This window comes from Mirounga angustirostris, unplaced genomic scaffold (genome assembly GCF_029215605.1).
Source record: "Mirounga angustirostris isolate CCGP_5_RB_7025 unplaced genomic scaffold, mMirAng1.0.hap1 SCAF_13, whole genome shotgun sequence".
Lineage (NCBI taxonomy): Eukaryota > Metazoa > Chordata > Mammalia > Carnivora > Phocidae > Mirounga > Mirounga angustirostris.
In genome coordinates this window covers 90,321,282-90,335,939 of record NW_026991721.1, presented here as the reverse complement: position 1 = coordinate 90,335,939, position 14,658 = coordinate 90,321,282, and the positions used below count along the sequence as shown (strand labels likewise).

General features: G+C 36.8%; 1 protein-coding gene across 1 annotated transcript; it reads left to right on the top strand.

Moving 5' to 3' along the window:
* Positions 1 to 7,455: 7,455 nt before the first annotated feature.
* LOC123856741 (olfactory receptor 8D2-like) lies at positions 7,456 to 8,397 on the top strand. Its single transcript, XM_045892865.1, has one exon. The coding sequence runs from the start codon at positions 7,456 to 7,458 to the stop codon at positions 8,395 to 8,397; it is 942 nt and encodes a 313-aa protein (XP_045748821.1).
* The last annotated feature ends 6,261 nt before the right edge of the window (positions 8,398 to 14,658 follow it).

Below are 14,658 nucleotides of genomic sequence, written 5' to 3'. Positions count from 1 at the left end.
ATTCTACCTCTGAAACTAATAATACACAATATGTTAATTAATTGATTTTAAATAAAATTTTAAAATACAAAACAATTATTATATAAAAATCCATCATTTTCAATAATTACCAATGAACAAAAGGAAACTAAAATTTAAAATGCCATTTGCAAAAAGCCCCAAACAAATGAAATCCTTAGTGGTAAATCTGGCTTAATAAGTGCAAAATCTTTATAAGCAAAACCTTATTGAGAGAAATTAAAGAAAAACTGAATATGCTGTATTCCTGCATCAGCAGGCTCATTATCATGATGCTAGCTCTCCTCAAATTCATTCATAGATTCAATATAATCCTATTCAAAAGCCCAGTAGGCATTTTGTAAAGATTGATATACTGTTTCTAAAATTCATAAGGAAATACAAAAGGCCTGAAATGAAAAAAAACTTTCATAAAGAAGAACAATGCTGGAGGGTCTACATTATAATCTTCAAAGCATATTCTGAAGCTACAATTAACAAGACAGTGTGATATAGGCCTCAAGATAGATGATAGATAAATGGAGTAGAATAAAGAGTTAAAAAATAGATCCACACATAGATGGTCAATTGATCTCAACAAAATCATATGCCAAGGCAATCTGACAGTGCTCAAAAAATTAGACATTCATATGCAAAAAAAGGAAGAAAAGAAAAGAAAAAAATAATGAAACTATCGATCCACAAAAGACCATGAATGAGTCTCAGAATAATTAGGCTGAACAAAAGAAGTCAAGCAAAGAGTATATATAGTATGGTTCTGTATGTATAATAGTCTTGAAAGTGCAAGCTAGAGAAACAGAAAATAGATTCCTGGTTGCCTTGGGGATGGGTGGAGGAAGGTTGAGAGGGAAGGATTACTAAGGGGATGAATATGTTCATTTTCTTAGGTTTGGTGATGGTTTCATGGTTAAATATGCCAAATTTACCTAATTGTACACTTTAAATATGTGCAGTTGGGCGCCTGGGTGGCTCAGTTGGTTAAGCGACTGCCTTCGGCTCAGGTCATGATCCCGGAGTCCCTGGATCGAGTCCCGCATCGGGCTCCCTGCTCGGCAGGGAGTCTGCTTCTCCCTCTGACCCTCCCCCCCTCATGTGCTCTCTCTCATTCTCTCTCTCACAAATAAATAAATAAAATCTTTAAAAAAAAAATATGTGCAGTTGATTGTATGTCAGTCATACCTCAATAAAGCTGTGAAATATTATACGCAAGCAATGAATCATAGAACACTACATCAAAACTAATGATGTAATAATGTATGGTAATTAAAATAACATAATAAAAAATGCTTTTTAAATTAAAAAAAAAGAAATGAAAAGACAATTCATGACAATTCAGATTGGCAAAAATAGCACATTTTTGAAATTAGGACTGACCTGGAAAATTGCTCAGATATATGCTTTCCACACCTTTTGAAATCACAGAAAGGAAACAGATTGCTCATTCTTTTTGCCCATGTATAATCCTCCAAATGGTTAGAAAAGTTACAGATGAAAAGGTTATTCTATGTTGGTGGATGATGAAATGGGTTTGGCTGGGTTATAGAAAATCAAAAATTCTAAGGAAAAATTTAATAAAGTTTTGTAGTTTTGACAAAGCAATTTAATTTTTAACACAGTGTGAAAAGTTTGATATTTGCTATAGAATCATTATTAATCTTAACACTTAGGGGGAAAGTTTGATGTTTATTCTAAACACCCCAGGGATCAATAGGAATGCCTACTACATTGCCAACAAATATGTCCTTTGTAATTGTTTCTTCCCTATGGAGTCCAACCATAGGGATGATAAACCCCAATGGGAAATTTTGCTTCAAATCATCTCCTTCAGATCCAAATAGCTCCAAATAAAACTTTCCTTCAATAATAGAGCACTGAGCGTCAGTAGATTACTTTTTTTGCTGTGCTTAGTTGGTCTTAAACTGTTACTCTTCCTCAATACTCCTTGAATTCTTGTGCAGAATCAACTCTATGATTTTGCCAGAATCAGAGAGATTCTGGGCCATTAGTGTTTGATGATACACTTGTCTTGTAAACGTGTGTGTGTGTGCACGTGCATGCACTGTGTGAGACCAAACATAAAAACTCATGTAGGCCCAGCATCACTTTACCTGGTGATAATATTCAGGTAAGTCATAAAGTTCCATCTACCTTTGATAAGATATTATAGTTGAAATTGAATTTTGGAAGGCAGTTAAAAATTCTCATGACCCACGCTCTTTGGACAAGACCACACAGGTAGGCAGTGTCTGCTTTATGACAGCCGAGGTGGACTGCATGGAGACCCTTTCTCCTTCCACCAGTTGTTTGTCTGCTCTTCTGACCTCAAACTCTTGCTTTTCTTCCCCAACACAAGTCCAGTCATATTGATATTTCTCATCTATATTGAATTTTGAAGTTTAAAGAGCATTTGCACATGCATTAATATTATAAGGCTTAGTCAGGAATTCCTCCTTAAAGGACACTGACATTAACCTACTTACTATCCAACATCTCTGAGCTAGCAATGGGTTAACCTATGAATAAAAACCCTAGCTTCTGACTCCTAGCCCACCTCATAAAGTGCTGTACTCAGGGTCGAAAATTATGTCCTTCCCCACTTTATGCTTTTCCAATAGTGGATTCACAAGAGTCCCCAAAGCTAACCTTAAAAATGAAAGGAAGAGACTCCTGGCATTGTCTCTGACACTTTTATTTATTCATTCTGCCTGTTCATGCTCTCCTGTTTGCAATTCTAGGATGAGAAACCTATTCTAGAACTTTAATTAAATCACCCTTTTCTAATAAAAAATATTAAACTTTTTTTGAGGCTTAAACATCCTAATCCTCAAACTTACTCAAACACCCATACTCCTCAGAGACACCATCACCCAGACTTCCTATTGTATTAGGAGTTGTCTGAAGAATTTTTGTATCTCCTTCTTAATCCCCTTCACCTATTTTGCCCATCCCCCCACCCCACCCCCACCCGTCTGGTAACCACCAGTTTCTTCTAAGTATTTATGAGATTATTTCTGGTGTGTGTGTGTGTGTGTGTATCTAATACTTTGTCAAGGAAGAAGAGATCAAATTATTTCCCTTAATGTTACAGTCCTCACAAGTATGTTTGTTTTTTGTTTGTTTTGAGAGAGAGAGAGAGAGTGATCTATTCTCAACAACTTTCAAATAGATGATACAGTATTGTTAACTAGGGTCCACTGTGCTGTACATTACATGCTCAGGACTTATTAATTTATAACTGGAAGTTTGTACCTTTTGACTATCGTCACCCATTTCACCTAGAAAGAAACTTTTATGCAGACACTGACAAGACATGGCTGCCTGTCTGTTGGTTCGCAAACTGGCCCCCGGACACGGAGGGCATGGAGAGATGGTAGAAAGAGGCAGACCACTCCAGATAGGTAGATGGAAATTTAATAAACAAAGGAGCTTACTAATGAGGCTTGTCTTGGGCAGCCTCAAGACACTAGATAATAAATCTTAAGTTTAAATAGAGACCTTAACTGGGTCCAGTCACATCTACTGTCCAGATGATCCCAACAACATATTACTCTCAAGGGTGCATCCTTAAAAATAGCTTCCACTGTGGGAGTGGTGGGCACAGCATACATTCTGAGGACAGGGAAGGGGGTCTGGGGCCACTGATTACGTAGGTCCAGCTTGTGTGTCAGCCAGCAGTCACATCCTCTCAATGACCTCCTCTAACAGACTCTCAGTTCATTCAGGACTCAGCTTAAAAAATGTCACTGCTTCAGAGAGTCCTCCCTTGAAAAGCTCTCGAATTACTAGCCTTTGCTCTAAGATGCTTTATTTTCTTCATAGTATTTCTCATCACTTGACTCTAAATTCTACATCTATTTCTTCGTTGACCTCCCCCATTACAATGTAAGCTTTGTGAGAGCAGGAATCTGTCTCATTCAATCAGTATCTTCAGAACACAGAAGACTCTCAATAGATCACTGTTGGGTGAGAGAAGAATAAACTGTTTCAAAAATATATATATAGTAGGAATTATTATCTCTGTTTTATGGATGAAGAAACTGGAGTTTATATGGGAGAAATAACTTAGGGTCACAAAGCTAGGATATGATCATGCCTAAAAATGAATCCAGTCTGATATGATGTAATGAACCCAGCTCTTCATCACCTCCCAATGACCAAACCACAACTATACTATAAGAAATTACATTATATGCTCTGAGTCACAGAGTGCCTTTGGGGAGAAAGAAGAAGTCAGAGCAATAGAAGTAACATGGAATCAGAAAACGTTTCATGGAGGATGATACTTTTTTTAAGCAATAAAATGAGGTTTAATGAATCATATGATAACAATATTTTAAAATCCATCAGTTGATAAGACCAAATATATCTTTTTTAAATTTTATTTTTAATTTAATTTAATTTTGATTCCAGTATAGTCAACATATAGTGTTATATTAGTTTCAGGTGTAGAATATAGTAATTCAACAATTCCATACATCACCCAGTGCTCATCACGACAAGTGCACTCCTTAATCCCCATCACCTATTTCACCCACCCCCCACCCACCTCCCCTCTGGTCACCATCAGTGTGTTCTGTTTCTTCGATTGTCTCTCTCTGTTTTTTTTTCCCTTTGCTTGTTTGTTTTGTTTCTTAAATTCTACATACGAGTTAAATCATATGGTATTTGTCTTTCTCTGACTGACTTATTTCACTTAGCATCTTTAGCTCCATCTATGTCATTGCAAATGGCAAGATTTCATTCTTTTCTATGGCTAAGTAATATTCATTGTATATAGATACCATCTCTTCTTTATCCATTCATCAATGGATACTTGGGTTGCTTTCATATTTTAGCCTCTGCAAATTATGCTACTATAAATATAAGGGTGCATGTATCCCTTTGAATTAGTGTTTTTGTATTTTTGGGGTAAATCCCCAGTAGTGCGATTACTGGATCATAGGGTAGTTCTATTTTTAGTTTTCTGAGGAACCTCCATACTGTTTTCCAGAGTGACTACACAAGTTTACATTCCCATCAACAGTGCAAGAGGGTCCTTTTTTCTTCACATCCTTGCCAACATCTGTTGTTTCTTGTGTTGTTGATTTTAGCCATTCTGACAGCTATGAGGTGATATGATTTTGATTTGCATTTCCCTGATAATGAATGCACTCTTACTACATTTATTGAATATAGTACTGGAAGTCCTCGCCACGTGACATAACAAAAAGAAATAAAAGGCATCCAACTTGGTAAGGAAGAGGTAAAACTTTCACTATTTGCAGAGGACATGATACTATATATAGAAAACCCTGAAGATTCCACCAAAAAATGACTAAAAAGGATGATACTTTTCTTTTTGTTTTTTTAAAGATTTATTTTGGAGGGGGTAGGTAGGGCCAGGGAGAGAGGGAGAGAGAGGATCTCAAACAGACCTCATGCTGAGCACAGAGCCCAACCTGGGGCTTAATTCAGGACTCTGAGATCATGACCTGAGCTGAAACCAAGAGTTGGATGCTTAACTGACCAAGCCACCCAGGCATCCCCAGATGATACTTTTAAATTGGTTTTGAGAAAAGATGGGTTTTTATCTTTCCATGTTCACAGGAATATGAGCAAAATTAGATAAACGTGGGGTAGTCTGTGAAACACTGCTAAGTCTGGACCAGATAGAGCAACATTTTGGTTTGGTTTTGGAATAGTAGAGAAAAAGTTGCTCACGTAACATCCAAGGAACCTAGAAAGGACTTGTTATTTTTTTACCCACTTGCTAAAATGTTTTTTGGCCCTCATGGAATCTTGGTATCCGTGGCCCTGGTTCTTGCCAGCCTTTGTGACTGGAGGCCTATTTTCCTACTATTTTCCATATTCTTTTCAAAAAGGTAATATTCCTATTTTACACGATATCTCAAAATTGAAAAGCTAACTGGAAGAATTTGCATGGTCACATGGTTTGTTGTGGTTGTTATCTAACAAGTTCATACTTTTAGGAATTGGATATTGGGAATCATTTTAGCACAGAATAATGTGTGTGTGTATGTGTGTGTAAGTGTGCACATGCAAATCTTTCCTTTCTGTTTTCTACCTTAAAGCTATTGAAGGAACAAGACCATCTTACATACACATGAGGATAAAATGCTTTAAATGCTACAAAAAAGCTACACTACCACTACCCTAATATTCTCTCATTAATAACAGGAAGAAAATATCAGAGAAAGGGATTGAACAGAATAATAATAAAAGTAGCATAATAATTAAAGCTGCACAGGAGTTATAATAAAGTAGTCAGGTTCAGAAAACAATGTTGGTTCACAGGCACATGGTTTTATTTGTAATAAAACAGACAAAGATATGAGTTCTTGTTCCAATGCTTACTAGCTGTGTAAGCTTGGAATATTTGCATAAACTCATTTGTAAAATAGTGAAATGTACTGTTTTCATATTTGATGACTTAGGGCATGGACTTACTTAATCTGTCTCTCAGTTGATCTACAAAATGGATATAATAACACTATCTAGGGGCACCTGGGTGGCTGAGTCAGTTAAGCATCTGCCTTCGGCTCAGGTCATGATCCCAGGGTCCTGGGATTGAGTCCCACATCGGGCTCCCTGCTCACCAGGGACCCTGCTTCTCCCTCTTCCTCTGCCCTACCCCCTGCTCATGCTCTCTCTCTCTCTCTCGTTCTCACTCTCTATCTCAAATAAATAAAATCTTTAAAAAAATGGTCTTAATATTGTGACTGCCACATGATAGGGGCTCAGTAAATGCAAGCAACCCCTGCTGTCACTGCTCTTAGTTCTTCTCTTCCTGTAGCCCCTGACAACAGCTTTCCTTCTAGCCTTGCCCTGTTCCTGCCATCTCCAGCATGCCTTCATTCCTCTCCTATCAGGGTAATAACATGGGAAGAAGAAAGAAAAGTCAACACCAGCAACTCAGAATGGAGATGGAAAACCTGGAGGAAACCAAAGCTCTGTGAGACTGGGGTCCAAGACTGAATGAGCAAATTGAAGATGCCAAAGCCAAAGGAGGAAATCCAAGGGATGCCAGCGAGGGAGAGGTTAAGTTCTGAGACATCAGAGGAGAACACAGGTTGCTGCAGATTGAAAACCAGCAAAGCCTGGCAGCAGCTCTGTAGTTTCTCTAAAGGTGACTGAATAACACAATGAAACACAATTTTCCATTTCTAGGAGAGTCTAAAATTCAATTTGTGAAGACAAAATGAGTTTTACTTCTAAATGTGACATGGGAGTAATAAACACTGAAGCCAAATGAACCATCAACATCTTGATAAAAGCTGCAACTGAAAGTAGGTTTTAGTCTCTTGGTTTCTGGAAATTCTGTGTCAGTTAGAAATCATGTCATTCATCAGATCTTGGATCACTAAATTCTGTCAGATGACAATGTGTGTCTAATAAGAACCTCTTCCCTGAACCCCTCAGCCTATCACAAGTGGGAGAATGGATACAGGAAATCATTCTTCGGTAACTGAGTTTATCCTTGAGGGGTTAACAGACCAGCCAGGACTCCAGCTCCCTCTCTTCTTCTTGTTTCTATTGATCTATACGGTCTGCATGGTGGGAAATTTGGGCTTGATTTTTTTAATCAGAATCAGTTCTCAGCTTCACATGCCCATGTATTATTTTCTCAGTAATTTGTTCTTCATAGATCTCTGCTACTCCACTGTCATAATTCCCAAGCTGTTGTTGAACTTTGTTTCAGAGAAGAATCTCACCTCCTTTCCTGAATGCATGACCCAGCTCTTTTTCTTCTGCTTCTTTGGTATTGATGACTCCTACATGCTGACAGCAATGGCGTATGACCGTTATGTTGCCATCTGTAACCCCTTGCTCTACAATGTCACCATGTCCCACAGAATCTGTTTTCTACTGGTCACCAGTGTGTATACAGTGGGTGCCTTTGGAGCCTTGGTCCATACCAGCTACATATCTAGTCGATCCTTCTGTGGAACTAATGTCATCCATCATTACTTCTGTGACATCCTTCCCCTTCTGAATATATCTTGTTCGAGAGACTACACCAAGGAACTCTTGGTGATGATTTTAGTTGGATTCAATGTATTTGCATGTGCTTTAGCCATCTTCATCTCTTATGCCTTCATTCTTTCTAGCATCTTATGCATTTGCTCATCTGAAGGCAGATCCAAAGCTTTCAGTACCTGCAGCTCCCACCTTGCAGCTGTTGGGGTCTTCTATGGGTCCATCATCTTCATATATTTTAAACCATCTACCAGTGACATAACACAGGAGAAGGTGGTTTCTGTGTTTTATACCACAGTGATTCCCATGCTTAACCCCCTTATCTACAGCCTTAGGAACAAGGATGTCAAAGAATCCCTTAAAAAAGTTCTAAATGGTGGGTTACTTTCTCGGTCAACATAGGAAACAGCACTTTTTAAGAGATAGCCGCTTTGAACATAGATCTTATCTAAAGTTTTATTCTTGTTTTTAAGAGTAAACAATTAGTTTCAAATCAAGGGCCATCTTAAACTAAAATGTCTGAATGATTTGTTTTTGGTGACCCTCACTTCCTTTTTAGGTTCACCTACTCCCAACACCAAGTATCCTTTGACTATGTCTAGTCTAGCCACTCAGGAAACAGACTTCCTAGCCTGCACTCTTACCTAGTTTAAATATATATACATCAGAAACCTTCCTTTCTGTAATTTGTCCTTGCTAAACTAAAATTTCTTAATCAAACCTATTTTAAAGTTGTAATGTCTAATAATGGCTGAATGTGTAAATCCCCTCAGGAGTTTGCATTTTAATACACAAAAGGGTTACAGAAGCAATGGACATTTCTTAGTAGAATTTGAAGGGAATCTAGTTGCTAGTAAACAAGAAGAAATAGTATTTTCATAAGACTTCTTGCTGTTGTTAGAACCATTGAAAATAAGATTTGTCTTGTGGAGGTGTCAAATGGGGTGAAGATTGGGTAGGGATGGCAGAAAGCGACAAAATGATTTCTAATTTTTAGTTTTCACTCTAATTTTAATTTACATATTTTCTTTCCAAATTATTGCATACTTTAACTCCTTTCTATTAGATCTCAAGACGACTTCCCTCTGGATGACTCCCTTAATTATTCACTATTAATTCTCCCACCATTCAGAATAATCCCTGAGCCTCAATACACCATTAAAATTCATTCATTTAGTCAGTCAATCAATAGTATTTGCTGGGCAACTATGGGCCAGAAAACAAAAATTTCTATCTTCATTGGGAGTGTTTGCTCCCATGAACCCACGAACAAGAAAATATGTACTATATCCAGTGATGATCAGTGCTATGGAATAAACTAAAGCGGAGGAGGGGGTTGGGCACTGGAGGGAGGAGAGACTTGCTCTTTCAAACATGGAGGTCAGACTACGAGAAATCTAATATTTACTAGAAACCTGAAGGAAGTAGGGAATCAAGCTATGTGACTGAAAGAAGAAAACTTTAGGCAAAGAGAACATCAAATATAATCTCTGAAAGAAGAGCATGTTCGGGCACTTTTAAGGAACTGTAGTTTGGAGAGTGTGTTTCAAGGAGAGTGAAGGAGGGGCAGAGTCATGAAAGGTGGTATCAGAGGGATGGTGGGGGATGGAGGTGAAATCTGTAGGGTCTTAAGGCAAGTTTGAAAGGTCTGATTGTTCTGTAAGTGAAATAGGAAGCCGTTGAAGGGTTTGAACAGAAGAATGACCTGATCTGATTAATAGATTATTCTTACTCTTTCCAGTGAATGGACCTAGAAGCAATGAAATCCAAGTAATAAAGTTCATGCCTATTATCCAATGATAATTTGGTTTCTAACTATCACACCCCACTGAAAGAAAGCAGGACTTCATGGAGAAATGGTCGATTCCAAGGTGGGGGTACCTACAATTCAAGATGAACCTAGAATCACTTTGTATTCCATAGAATAAATAAGTGCCCCAAATTTATGGAGATACATCAAAAGGAAGGAGCTTCTTCTGGACAAATTTAGGACCATTTGAACATCAAAATGGATGGCTTATGAAAATCTACAGGTCCTTACTGATACAAAAATAATAATGACAATAAAATAAAAAGTAGTAGAAAAGGGAAAGCTCTTCACAGAACAACATCAACAAATAAATTTTAAAAAATTATATAATTGGAAACTCATAATATTGCAGTGACCATACTAATAATTGAATTAGGTAAGAATCCTCAATAGAAATTCTATGTGGTCTTGGTTATTTTTATATTAGTAAAAAATAGAAGGAATTCTTATAAAGTAATTTTCCTCACTTAGATTATATGAAGATAAAGGAGATGACATTTTCTAGGTTTCTACTCTATGCCTAAACACTTTAAAATTTCCTACCTAGTTTATCAAAATGCAGAAAATTCCAGAAAAATAATGCAGATCAATAATGGTAGTAAAGCATATCTAATCTAACTTATCATTTTCTTAGTGATAAAACCTGAGACTCAGAAAGGTACTTCTTTCCCCCTACATTTTCCCTTCTCCAAAGTCTCATATCTAAGTGTTTCCCCAGCTCTGCATACTTACTCTCTCATAGCGCTCCTCATTCCTTCCCACCCCCAAATGTAAGAATGAGGCTACTTTCTGTTTAAGTTCCATAGTATCCATTTACGTAATATTGAAAGAAACAAAAATGTGAACCTGACTTACCAGTAAGGATGATAAATAAACACATTACAGAATTACTGATCTAAATATAAATAAAATAAATATATAAAATAAAATACAAAAAATAGTTCCAAAAAATCCATGAAATGAACATCAAAATATGGTGATAGAAATTTCTGTATTCACAAAATTGTGGGAATTCTTACTAATGCCATCATTTTTGAGATAAAGAGACTGATGCTGAAGACAAATCTATATTCCTCTTCCTTTTATGACTGAGACTACAAATCACCATTAGGAAGAGATATTACATACATGGAAGAGATTAAGAAGAGATATTACATCTCGAATGTAGAGGTTCCTAATCTTTTTTTTGGATCAGAGATTATTTAGGTGGCCAGATGAAGAATTAGAATCTTTCTTAGAATAATGTTTCTAACTGTATAAAATACCTATGATTAAACATTATAATAAACTAAACTATTGACATCAAAATATTTAAAAGAAATTTGTGATTTCTTTATTAGTGAATTAAATCACAGGATCTAGTAGCAGATCTAATAATTACTATAATTTGAAGTAGTGATGATTATAAATGTTCATGATCAGTACTCCATTTCATCCTAAGAACCCCTTTGACATAGGTACAACTTTATGTGATAGGAAAATATATGTGATTCTGTTGATAACAAAATCATAGATAAATACATATTTTAACGTGATGAGTTACTAAGATTCTGACTTGAAGGTAATGTTAAATTTTAATTTAGAGATTAGTGAAAATAAACTTCCTATCCAAGTTTTCAGACCCATAAACTCCAATTTAAGAAGTGCTTTATTAATGGAAGCAAAGTCTCCAGAGCTCCATACTCAATTTTAGCAATGAGCTGAATTCTAAGACTATCCCAATGGGCATAACTTCCTCTCTTGAGTAGGTGGAGTGAATTCTGACTCAACACATAAAATCTCAGGAAAAAGCACAAGACCCTGTTCATTAAATATGAGGTACACACAAAATTCTTTCCTCCATCTGTCCCCACACTCCCAGTTAAAGTGGATAAAAACATAACAAGTCCTTAAATTACACCTCAAAGTGGAGAACGAATAGCTCTCAGATGATCTGGAAGAGGATTCCATGTGAATTCACACACTATGTATATCAGAGATATACAGAACTGACTGCATTGGGAATGAGGAAAGAAAAGATACCACGTGGTAACTTCAACCATTGCAGAGAAAATAAAGGAAGGAAGGAAAGTTAAGACAAGTGAACAAAACAGATGAAACCATCAATTTTTGTCAAGGACTAAGGCACATATCTAAGAACACCTCTTCTCTTTCTAAAGAGACAGCAGGTATCTTGTTCACATGAGACATGAAACTTCCATAACATCACAGGTATATCACATAGGTTATAATGATCAGAAGCTAAGCAATTTCTTCCATTTAAAATTGGGTTATTTTGCTTCTTCTATGATGATGAAAAGTTATATAATATTTTTGTTTATAAAAGTTTGTGTAGCACAAAACCATTTCAATAAAATGATTTTGATCTGTTCTTCTGTATATCTATGTGGCTATTTGTCCCTCTATATATGATTACTTACTGGTATTTTACTAAATATATGTGTGTGTGTAATAAAATGTGAGAGGGGCACCTGGGTGGCTCAGTTGGTTAAGCATCTGCCTTCGGCTCAGGTCATGATCTCAGGGTCCTGGGATCGAGCCCCACACTGGGCTCTCTTCTCAGTGGGGAGTCTGCTTGTCCCTCTCCCTCTGCCCTTCCCCGTGCTCTTGCTCTCTCTTTCTCTCTCAAATAAATTTAAAAAATCTTTTAAAAATGTGAGATAATTTTTACTGCTCTTCTATTTTACTTTTATGTTATTTGAATGTCTTTAAAATCAGTATAAATTATTTTTGTAAAAATTAAGTGATTCTAAAAAAGAAAATATCAGTAGAATTGCCTGGAAAAAATAAAACGCTGTCATCTGTTCCTTGTGTAATATGCCAGGAATTTTTGTTTTGTTTTTCAGTAATTGTTGCTGTCATTTGTTGTGTTTTTCTAGATTGTTGAGCAACCCAATGAGGAAATGGGTTGTGCTGAAAAATGAGAGAGGATACCACTATATATCGTCTCCTTAACTTTTTACTACACTGAAGAGTAAGTGCAGCATTAAAACAGAACTGATGGTATTAAAACAATCAGTAGATAAATTGAAGGAGAGAATAGTTACTACAATTTCATCATGTCCCAAAATGTACATAATGTGTTGGTAGCTGGGGTCTATATGGTGGCAGGGTTAGGAGCTGTAGCCCACATGATCTCTATGATCAGGCTTTCCTCCTGTGGGGAAATATAATCCACCATTACTTCTGTGACATATTTCCTCTCCTAACACTCTCCTGCTCCAGCACCTACCTAAACGAGCTCCTCACGATACCTCTAGGTGAATTCAATCTCTTGGCAACAGTGACTGTCATTATCTCTTACATTTTTGTGTTCTCCAACATTCTTTTTTTTTTTTTTAAAGATTTTATTTATTTATTCATGAGAGACAGAGAGAGACAGAGGCAGAGGGAGAAGCAGGCTCCCCGCAGAGCAGGGAGCCCGATGCGGGACTCGATCCCAGGACCCTGAGATCATGACCTGAGCCGAAGGCAGATGCTTAACCATCTGAGCCACCCAGGCGCCCAACAACATTCTTTTTTTTTTAATTTTTTAGAAGACTTAAAAATTTTTTAAGATTTTTATTATTTATTTATTTGAGAGAGAGAAAGAGAGAGCACAAGCGGGTGGAGGGGCAGCGGGAGAGGCGCAAGCAGACTCCACACTGAGCATGAAGCCCAATGTGGGGCTCGATCCCAGGACCCTGAGATCATGACCTGAGCTGAAGGCAGACGCTTAACCAACCAACCCATGACCCTGAGATCATGATCTAAGCCAAAATCAAGAGTCAGCTGCTCAACTAACTGAGCCACCCAGGCACCCCTCTCTAGCATTCTTTGAAAACCCTCAGCTGCAGGCAGGTCCAAAGCTTTTAGTACCTGCAGCTCTCATTCACAGCTGCTGGAAACTTTTATGAATCCATCATACTTACGCATTTTAAGCCAATCTCCAGTAGCAGCAACATGGCTCAGGAGAAGGTTGCCTCCGTGTTCTATACCACTGTGATCCTTACTGATCCATAGCTTAATCGCTTGAGCTATAGTTTGAGAGAGAAGGATGTGTTGAGAAAAGTCATGGGGAAGAGGTATGGAGCACCGCAGGGTTGCAGTCAGAAGCAGTAAAGGTCATGGTCGTAGTGTGCTTCTTTCTCTTTAACTAACTTCCCCTTCTGTTTCTTAAAAGAAACATGCCATTCTAATCTAAATGTGAAGTTTGTCAATGGCTTTTTCAGATTTACTGAAATTTTATGTTTTTTTCTCTTTTCTTACACTTGTTTATTATATATTAGTATAGTATAGTATTAGAGTATAGTTTATTATTATAGTATAATATAGTATAGAATCCTACCTAATATTGGAAAACCTTTCATTTTTGTAATAAATCTTATTTGGTCAGGGCACATTATTTTCATATTCTGGTGCTGGATTCTGTTTAGAAATACAGTATTTAGTATTTTTGCTTTGATATTCTCAAATGTTATTTCTTCATAATATTATTTTTTGTTCTTATCTGTTCTAGGTATCATGAATTAGTTTCTTCATAAAAAATTTTGGAAATTTTTCCTTATTTGTATTCTCCAGATTTTTTTTTTTAAGCATTGAGACTATTTTGCTTTTGAAGGTTGTCTAGAATTGCCCTTTGAAACAATATGGGTCTGGTATTTTTCTCTGGGGTAGTTTATTGATACCTTTAATCTTTAATGGAAATTGATCTATATTACCATTGCTGGCAATACAATTATGGTAAACTGTATTTTTCTAGAAAACTAGCTATTTTAACTAAGTTTTAAAGCTTATTTTTATAATGATATCAAATTTGGGGGATGCCTGGGTGGCTCAACCAGTTAAGCGTCTGTCTTCGGCTCACGTCATGA

What these genes read in the sequence shown, in the direction of transcription:
- LOC123856741 (XM_045892865.1), top strand. Translation starts at nt 7,456, where the DNA reads ATGGATACAGGAAATCATTCTTCGGTAACTGAGTTTATCCTTGAGGGG.